The 10,406-nt window shown below is 46.2% G+C and overlaps 1 protein-coding gene across 1 annotated transcript; it reads left to right on the forward strand.

Annotated features, from left to right (window-relative positions):
* The first annotated feature begins 54 nt into the window (after window positions 1-54).
* SAT1 (spermidine/spermine N1-acetyltransferase 1) lies at window positions 55-2,535 on the forward strand. Its single transcript, XM_009276916.1, has 5 exons — window positions 55-107; window positions 197-280; window positions 1,490-1,591; window positions 1,678-1,718; window positions 2,030-2,535. Exons 1-5 carry the CDS (start codon window positions 77-79, stop codon window positions 2,198-2,200), a joined length of 429 nt encoding a protein of 142 aa, XP_009275191.1. The 5' UTR covers window positions 55-76; the 3' UTR covers window positions 2,201-2,535.
* The last annotated feature ends 7,871 nt before the right edge of the window (window positions 2,536-10,406 follow it).

Here is a 10,406-nt window from a genome sequence, read left to right on the forward strand (position 1 = left end):
GAAGCGGCCGCGGGGACCTGCGGGGAGAGCCTGCTTACATGTCCTTCCCTTCCAGGAACTAGCGAAATACGAGGACATGGAGGATCAAGTGGTGCTAACTGAGAAAGGTATATAAGCGGCATCTGCTCACCTTGTGACCTTGGTAGCCTTGTGACAGTGTCTGTAGCTCAGGTGCCGATTTACTCTGCTTTTCTAGAGCTGCTTGAGGATGGTTTTGGCGAGCACCCGTTCTACCACTGTCTGGTTGCAGAAGTGCCAAAAGAACACTGGTCGTCTGAAGGTGAGACTTCCTGATACTTAATTTTAGACGCTAAATACACAAGAGGCATCTTATACTTAATGTTAGCGATGATACGTGAGGTTCCACCAATGAATTGGGGTAGGAGGAATAGGTTAACTGTTAAATGCAGTAACATATAGTGATACTCTGCTGAAGTAGTTGCTAATCCTGGAGGCGTGGGAAGATCAGGTATAACATGATGTGCTTGACTCCAGTTAATTAAATGGCTTTTCTTGTTTGACCCTGACTTACCTTTATGTAATCCTGTTGAATCACATTTTTTTCTTTAATTTGTCCCCAATCTTCAGGTTACAGTCTCTAGCTTCGCCATGTACATGGCCCTTCTGTGTACATGGATGGGCGGGGAGGTAACTAAAAGATCCGTTACACAATAAAGTAGATGATCATAATATGAGGTAAGGTCTACAGGGACGAGTGCTATGTCCCAAACCTTTACCAAAGACACAGTAGATCAGAAATCTGTTTGCACGCTTCTCTTACAGTATGTGCAGAGTGTTATGGCAGATGTAGTTAAAATACTCAAGGTTTAGGTTTGAGTGGGCTGCTGTTGGAAGAGTTGGTTTCTCTTCCCTGCTGAGCCACAGAATCATAATTGAAGCTGCAGCTTTACTTACCTTGACTTTATGGTGCTGAAGGTAAAGAAAACAGCGTGATGCTCTCAGTGGAAGCATAAGATGAGGTGCTGGAAATGCTTCTGTAAAGGTGGCCTGTGAGCATGCCTTCTCGCACAGTGTAGATACTGAGGAATATACATTGAAAGATCAGTGTTCAAACTTCAGAGTTTGATACTGTTTTGGTTGCTAAGGAAGCAGAGTTGGGGCAATCATCTAGACTGTGAACTGCTGTGTAAAGTTGTCACTTGTATTCCAGAATGGAAATACTGATAAATCAGTAGGGTATGCATTTGTTTGTAGATAAAAGCCTTGTGTTCAGCACTTACCCTGAAATCCTCAAAAGTACTATGATAGTATGGCAAGGGCAGGCTTCGTTCTGTTAGGTTGATACAAGTTCGTGAGAACTCATATTTTCAGTTGTGTGCTTACTTGCAAACTTCATTCTTAATTCTAACCTAATAGCAAATGTCTGCATGTCACAGAAAGACAATCTGTACGTTTAAACATGCATGTAAGACTTAATATTTTTGCCTTTTAAGTTCAGACTAGCTAAAGTTGCACCCTTTTGTTTCAGAACACTGCATTGTGGGCTTTGCCATGTATTACTTCACTTACGATCCATGGATTGGAAAACTGCTGTATCTTGAAGATTTTTATGTGATGGCTGAATATAGAGGTATGTATTACAAAATTAGATGAGCTGCTTCCTATAGGGCTTCCTTAAAATTAAAACTTAATTTCTTGTTGTGGTTTTTTTTTTAGGGCTTGGCATTGGGTCAGAAATTCTGAAGAACTTGAGTCAGGTATGTCTAAGTGATAAGTCTAAACAAGCAGGGCTGAGGACACAAGGCAAGGCAGTGTTCTTGCTCTTCTGTGAACTGCATGAGAGCTTCTTCAGCACTACTCAGAATTAAATTAAAGGAGGTGACAGGACACTAGGTGACTTAAAACATTGCCTAGAGTCTGTTAAACAGTGACAAGTGCTGAAGTGACCGACAGAATGAACTTGATGACTTCTGGTGATACACAGTCAGTTGCTGCATAGTCCCGCCAGTTCTTAATAGGCTTATCTGGGGCTGTTGTTCGAAACATGTCTTGTTGCACACTTTTGCAGGTTGCTGTGAAGTGCCGCTGCAGCAGTATGCACTTCCTCGTTGCAGAGTGGAACGAACCATCCATCAGGTTCTATAAGAGAAGGGGCGCCTCTGATCTGTCCACCGAGGAGGGGTGGAGGCTCTTCAAAATTGACAAAGAATATCTCTTGAAGATGGCAACAGAAGAATGAGATTATTCCAGCAAATAAATTCTTTCTGCGAATATATATGCTCTCTGAATAAACTCCTCCTTGCTTTCTGTGTACAGTTTGTAGTGGAATAAAGTAGTGTGGATGCTAATAATGAAAATGCTATGCAGGTGTGGTCATAGAGTAATTGGTACTGTGATCTGGAGTTGAGGCATCTGTGAAGTTGCTTGTGTGTGTCCTTTACCAGTGTGGGCTTGTAATGTTCGTGTATGGAAACTTCATTCTTGTAAGTGTCATTCAAATGTGTACAATGTACACACTGGTAGGGTTTGTTTTAATTATTGCCTTTTATAAAAATAAATAGTGTTTTCACTTCATGGCAGTAGTTTTGACTTTAATTCTCACATACAGTTTTCAGTTAGATAACATGCAAATTAATAAAACTCTTCAATTCACCCAAGCACTTTCATGAGTGAAGCATGATTTGCCACAGTCCCAGAGTGATAAAAAGTGCACTTGTGTGCCTGCAGGACCCAGTGGTGAGGCTCTGAGCACCTGTGCTGGAGCTGAGCATTTGGAGGGGTTTGAGAGCAGTCTCTGCTGCTTGTGTGGCACAGAGCGTCCTGTCCAGCGAGTGTTCTGTGCAAGTGAACTAAACTTGAGTTACAGTTGGTTTGTTTGGAGTCCTTCAATTAGGCTGCTGCTCTCAGCCCTCTAGAAAGCAGCTCCAGAAAAACTGGAGCTTGTGGCATTGCCTCCTTGGGACTTTCAGTTAACTGCAGAGCACCTCAGTCAGGAGGGCATAGCCTTGAAGGGGAAGATGCACCTAGCTGTGGTTTCAAAACCTAAATCACAAAAATAGGTTTGACTGGTCAGGAGTAGGAGAATATTTTTACAAACCATAAAAAAACTCCCTTATGTGAGTCTTAAAACATCAAACTTGAATGCTTCTGGTAATCTGGGTTTATGTACGTGATTTCAGATACTGTACAGAGTTTTTCACGTGCTTCGGTGTTGTGTAGTCAGTGGCAGTGGTGAGCTGCCTGAAATTAAGTGCTGTGTTAAGCAGTGAAAAACTCTGATCCTGTGTGTTCAAACCTTTGTACAGCAGTAAATGAAAACAATGCTGCTCATGAACTTTTTAATCAGCTTGGAAACAAACTTACCAACTTTGCAATACTGTGTTTGCCTTTCTCATAAGTCGATGGTGAAAGTGGGTGCATGCAAGTTTTATGCCGCTCTCCTCTTGCTCTGTAGTAACCCCACAATAAAAGGCTTCTTTTGGCCAGCACTGCTTTCACTTCAAAGGAAGAGAAGAGACTTACCTGCCTTGTAACATGCACGGGTTTAAATAAAACAAGGTTTTAAACTGATTTTGATTGCTGCATAAATCATGTGTCATCTAGAAGATGTCTTCTCATCCTAGAGAGTAGTGGGCAGTGACTGCTTCAGCCATGGGTAACCCTAACCTAAATTTAAGAACAAGACGTCCCTCTGCCTAGCATCAGCAGCAGGTTGTGCAGGGCATTTAGCATGAAACTCCTCTTGTTTTCTGTTTTGTTTTTGTTTTTAACTAAGGCGTAGGCAGCAGTGTGCCAGCTCTGCCCAGGTGTGAGATACGGCTGTCGGCTGTTGCCTCAGGAATGAGAAAACCAATAAGAAATACAGGAGCTCTTGGAAGAGAGCAGGAGGTAGCATGTGTCCAAGTGGTTGTCCAGACAAACACAGGCTGGACTGAGCCCAGAATCTGTCGCGTAAATTACCCTGATTTAGCAGATCAGGTTCTGCATAAGAAACAGTCATTTCCAGACACTCCCCGTGTCTGCGCAGCACCCCAGCTGTGAGTGTTCATATCACACGCAGGAGCCTGAGGCTCAAATCCCACTCCTGCCCGAGGGGAACAGAAATCTGTGTTTCTTGCTTAACAGCAGATTAACTGCTAGGCTATGAACCGCCCTGCACTTGCAGAGGTGTTTGATACTTGCTCTTGTTGAGCCTGTTCTATTCTGCAATTCAGTAGGCCAAAAAACATGAGAGTAAGCCCACTCGATGAACCGGTCCAGTAACTAGAGCTGGAGGCGGAATGGGAAGGACGAGTTGGTCTCCAGCAGCTCTCGCTGAGCCTCAGGGTGTTTCATCTTCTCATCGGTGAAGCTGCAGTAACTTCACTGGTAACCCAGTGAGCTACAGTAACCTACTCGTGCATCGCAGTCATAGTGGAATCTGGTTTGAGGTTGTTTTAAGCTGGTCCTTTTGGCTCTGTATATCAGTCCAGAAGGTGATTACTAGTAGAGCAGTTTAAGAATGTTTTTATTTTCAAACTAACAGTTCATTAGATATCTAGGACAGAACTGCTTAAATCTCAGGCCCCAGACTTCTGGAGCACAATAAGGCTATCAAAGCTGCATGACTAAATGGAACAAGGTAACTAATTAGGCATTATAATTAGGAAAGTAAGCAGCTTAGTCAGATTTTCAATCAATTTAAAAGTGTTTATCGTATCTTGTTCATCTTCTTCTGCCAATGCAGTTTACCACCGCATTTTCTAAACGAACGCTGCTGAAATAGATTCTCAGGGAGTCACAGAAAACAAGCGAGGCAGTGCTAAATGAGAAGACCTTTTCTAGCCAACTGTGATAATCTTAAACATTCACACGTGAAAGTAAAGACAAGGACTAACCTTTCAGATGTGACTTTCACTGAGATCCTACTAAGAGGTAGGGTTTTTAAAACCAGCAGAAATATTCTCACAGTTATGGTACAGAGTCTCCAACAGAGTGATGTAATGCCATGGCTCAAGAAAAGATCATTTTTAATTCCCTCAATAACGTTTTCTCAAGCTACCAGGAGACCAAAGTGACTCTGTAACTACAATCAAGACATACAGCTGAGTATTTTCTACCAGTTTAGACATGGGAGAAACCTCACCCGGCTTGACTTTCTTCGTTTCCAGGATCATGATCACACCACCAAGCTGCAGTGCGAGCGTATGATCGGGGCTAAGCAATATCAGTAGGCTTTGAGCTGGTCACTGGTATCACACCAGTGGGAATCCATCACAGCACAGGCACAGGGCTTGCGTGGGGCCTGCAGGTATGTCAGCCTTCTGCGTTACCCTATTTCCTCGACGCAGTGTGCCTGCCTCTGGGGAAGAGTTAGAGAGCGGGTGTTATGACAGCACTGATAACATCTCCGGGGAGGTGAGGTGCAAAGAACCTTGTTGCTCTCACTCTCAGGCTCATCACTCGAGAAGTTCTCCTTATGCCAAGCCAGCCAGCAGAAGACTTCGCAAGTGAAGCGTTTCCACGTTCCCGTCGGGTGGGGATGGAAAGGTGGCCTCGGACAAACTTGCGGCTGGAGGACATGGTGGAGGGCCATACCCAGCTACAAGAAGAAGGAGCGCCGGGCTCGCCGCCCCCTCTGCTTGGCGTTTTCCTGCTCGCAGGCTCCCGCACAATGATCTGAGCTGTAGCCATAGTGACAGCACGGAAGGAGGCTTTTTTGTCTACATAATTTGAGTTAAAACATAATATATGCGAGGAAAACAACCCTTCCCCCTCCCCTCTTCTTTTAAAGAGCCTTTGCTTTCAACGTAATTCAAAAAGCCAATGCAATCTTTTCCCCCAAAGAGCATATAGGTGCTTAATGCATTCCTGCACACTGAGTTTTGTCTTGGGAGACTTGCCATCCTGGAGCCTGGCCAGCTGAATGCGGAGGTCTCGCTGACGCAGCTGCAGGGAAAACACCAGCTACGTGTGGAGCAGGGACTCAGGAAACCGTTGCGTAATTCACTGCTGCACAGCATTACCTCAGGCTGGAGGCTAGCTCAGAGATGTGCTTCATGCCTCCCTTTCTTTGAGTTGACCAGTTTTATTTCCTTCAGCTAGCACAAGTTTCCTCCTCACAGCGCTCGCTCCCCTGGGCTCTCCCTCCACGCGCCTCGGGGGAGCAAAAGCTGAGCTGAAGGAGCACACACACGCACGCGGGCACGCGCCGACTGATGGCAGCGCCGATGAAACCTGCAGCGTCCAGCTGTTTGCCTTGGTTTAAATAATTCACCTCACTTAACAGACTCGGCTTTGCCCAGTTGTTTTGCTTGCCTGGGCAGGATTGCTTAAATGCTTTTTTTTTTTTTTGAACTCAGGTTTCAGAGAAGTGGCCGCAATTTAAATAATGGCATTAGCTGCTGTCTGAAACAAAACACCACACGACTAGCATGCCTGCCACTAATGTTTAATCTCACTGCAAACTCAAAGCAGGCCGTAACTTCACCATCCAGGCGCGACTCCCTCCCAGGACTCTTCTTTCTCCCCCCAAGACCTGGCTAACTTTTTCGCTGTCGAGCAGGTTTTTTTGGTAAGTGCAACCTTGATGGGGGGCTTTAGAGCCCATCAGGAACTCAGACTATTCCCCGTAGGGAGCTCGTGGAGGAGAGGCTGTAAGGCTGAAGATGGTGGACGTGGGCTCTGGGGTAGGAACACAGGCCGACACCGGTGCAGCACTGCCAGGTGCACTTCTCTGGTTCCCCGGGCCTCGCCCTACTGCGCTCTGGCTTTTTTGCTATCAGAAACACTCACTGTGGTTGATAACAGAATAAAGTACAGGTACACAACTCTACTGAAAATAGGGAGGGGGAAAAAAGAAATCCAGCTTCAAACCAGTTTCGGGGGGAAAAGAAATCCAGCTTCAAACCAGTTTCGGTTTCATTTCACAGATTTACCAGAGGCCAAAGCAAGAGATAAAAAGCCCCAGGGGATACTTAGCTCATGAGGATGAAAAACAAACACCGGTTGTAGAAACTCCTCTAAGTTAAATAGTTTTGTTTATTTGCATTTGGACCTTTGTGTATTTCTATTGTTCACACAGCAGGTGTGAGGTTGTCACGTTCACTCAAAGGGAAAAGGCATCTCCATCTTCTTGCGCTCTGTTTCCCTTCTCCACCAAAACATGTTAAAAAGAATAGGCTTTGGTAAGATGAAACCAGGTGCCTGTCCTCTCCTGAAAGTTTGCTGTACAGCATGATGAGGTGGCTTCACATCTTCCAAATCACCCCCCAGGAGCCCACCATGCGAGGAAGAGACACGAACCCCCGAAATTCCTACTAGAAACCTTCTTCCACCTGGGGAAAAAAGCATGAGAGAGACGGTAGCTTTCCACATGAAAGCCCACCGGTGTTTCCAAGCAACCTGGATATTGCAGTGGTGTTTTCAAAATACACTGGTAAAAGCGCAGGGTGAGATTTGTCAAAGCTGATTGATTACTATAATTAGGCACCCAGATACCACTGCAAAGATACCTTTGAACAGTCTTCCTCTAATTGCTCTCATGATGAGCAAACTCCAGTCTGGGCTCTTCACAATCTCCCTGAACTTTCACATTTGACGCGTTCCAGTCACCGACACAGAAACACCACTGCACAGCTCGTACAGAAGGAAACGAAAGGACTTGTAGTTTTGGTCTATAGTCTTGTGCCTTTTGCAATCAGTTCATATGGTAGAATTTTGGTTTTTCCCCCAGCCAACTTCCTACCATGGGCTAACACAAATGTACAAGAACATTTCCCACCACACAGCCTGAATGTGTTTTAGCTACAGTTGCAGGCATGTGGGTCTTCTTTTTTCCCCATTTTTTCAGAGCCAGTGTGGAGGGAAGGCTCAAAATCTGCGTTCACCACTCCTAGAGGTAATAACCTCTGTACAGAGCTGTTGCTTTGCCATTGGGGCAGAAAATGTAAAGAAAAAAGGAGGCAGGAGGAGAGGTCTGCAGCAGTGAAGGGATGCCAGGTGCAGGGGCTGACCACGTGGGCTGCCACGGGGAGCCACGTGCCCCACGGAGGCAGTGTCATCAAGGGAAACGGTTTAGGCTTTATTCTTTCCAAGTAAATGTAATCAGAAGAAACTAGAAGACTCTTATTTTGCAAAATCGGAAGTCTCAGAGGTAAATTCCTGGGATACATTAATACTTTCTGGATTATTTTTACCTCCCATCAATCTCATTAGCCATAACTCAATGGATTAGCAAGCACTGGATTCAGTGGTGCAGGAGCAGGAATTACTTGCTGCTGAAGAGCAACAGGCAGAACTGGCAGATAGAGGCAGCAACAAGTGCTAGCATCAAAGAAATAACACTATATTAAACCTGTTTTAAACAAAACTAGCTGAAAATTCAAGGGATAATGGCAGTCAGCGTATGCTGTTCCTTAGCCAGGCAAGGAAGCACACCCATTTCATGTAACTACATATCTCTGAAAGCTGTCAGACTGTAAATAAGACTGATAAAACAAAGTCCACCACATTACAAAGTACAGCTGGTCCAAATGACGGTGAAGTGAGGACAAGGTTAAAGAATCCCAGAGGAAAAAAAAAAAACCTTTTCATAAGCAAATACTCAGGATTTATGGGCAACAGTTGACTACCTTCTCAGCACAGGGAAGTAATAAAATGATCCTGCATTTCCATGCTGAGTTTGCCGTCACCAAGGTTTGACTGAAATTTGATTACCAAAGTTCTGAGGGGAGTCATGCCCAGGGGAAACCCTGTGTGTGTGAGGAAGCTGTGCAATGGCCAGAACCCCAGGGCTCCTTTTCTTGCCATTTGGGCTTGGCGTTAGCAAGCTATTATTTTCTGCCGCTAAAAGCCAAAGTACTTTTTCACCCCTGCAGTTCAATGTACTCAGACATCCCTGCTTCATTCCCAGGCAGGACCAGGTTTGCCTCTATGCACCCATAGCCACGTGCCTCTCCAGCATGGTTCAGGCAGCTAGCGTTTCCCTTACACATGCTTACGTCTGGTTTCTCAACTAGGGTATTTTCTGGAAAAAGCACAGGACTGCGAAAGTCAAAGGTCCTCTTAACACAGATCTAAAAGCAAGAAGAGTTCATGAGGTGTAGAGAAGGATGTGACATTATCTCTTGTTCTTAGAGAAGCTGTTGAGCTTTTGGGATCCAAGAAATGATGGTCCTTTCATTTAAAATATAAAGCATCAGATGCTCCTGTTTGCAGGAGTAAAGAACGTAAAACAAATGTAAACCTACCTAAAGCCATGTGCAGCTTGCAACAAAAGGGTTAGAAACACAAGTATGCTGCGGGCTGTGCTGGGCCAGCCCTCGCCACTTGCTGGGGTGCAGCCCCAGCTCCTCAGCTGGCTGGGCTGCCCCATGCGCTTCATAGCCCCAGTGTTATGGGGACGGTGACACTTGCAGCTGGTCCTTCTGTTTCATGATCTTTTCTAAGTTCAGCCATGGTGGTCTTACTTTACACAGCTCCAAACAGCACCCGCGTCCCCCCACCAAACCCATCACAGGCACTGCGGTACGTGTTTCAGAGGAGCTTCTGTGGGAGCTGGCGCAGGATGGAGGGGCATGGAGATGGCCATGAGCAGCTGGAAGCCCTCAACCCCTTGGTGCACAAGCACTTGCCCTGCATTGAAGGTCCTGCCGAGTACTCCACAGGAGAGCTGGCTGCCTGGGGAAATGATCACAGACAACTCCAAGTGTCAAAGTCTCATAGTGTCGTCCCTGGTGCTACTGCAGCCAGCAAAACCTGCCTGGCTGCAGTGTGGGGAACATCTGCAGGCTCAGAGCCTGCTGACACACCACGTGAGCACCAGCCAAAGCCAAAACAATGTCCCTTTCAGGTGAGGCTGAGCCCCAGCAATCTCATGACATGGCAAACAGTATTTGGGAAGAGCCCAGGTATATCCCAGCCAGCTTCTCTGCAGTAGGGCTGAGCTGCAGCAGCCGAAATTTAGCGCCTGCTGGGACGTGAAAGCCAGAGTCGTGGCCATGGGCTCGCCGTGGTCTGCGGTGGGAGCACAACAGAGGAGAAACTTGCTGAGATAAACATGGGAAGATGTGGGGAGCAGACGTGGGTTTGTCCCTCCTCAGGCGTTTGGGCACCTAACCAGCTGGCAGGGAGGCCCAGGTGTGCCAAGGGCAGAGGAGGGCCGGCAGCAGCTCCACTCTGCTGCCGGGCTCCCTCAGCAGCCATTTTACATCATGGAGGAGAGGAAGCTCACACTTCTCCTCCTTCAGGCAAGGAAGTGTCTTGTCTGAAGAGATTTTTGGACTTGAATGTGATATGCAAAGGGTGTGTTATGGGGCCATGGATGCACGCTTGGGTATATGCCTCACAGGCTGCTGCCCAGCACAACACTTGGTAAAACATACACCGAGTTTTATAAGCGAAGAACTACAGTCCCCTGCAGCGAAACAGCAGGCATTCCCAAAAACAGGTTTCTGCAACACAGC

Source organism: Aptenodytes forsteri, unplaced genomic scaffold (assembly GCF_000699145.1).
Source record: "Aptenodytes forsteri isolate BGI_AS27 unplaced genomic scaffold, ASM69914v1 Scaffold273, whole genome shotgun sequence".
Taxonomy (NCBI): Eukaryota; Metazoa; Chordata; class Aves; order Sphenisciformes; family Spheniscidae; genus Aptenodytes; species Aptenodytes forsteri.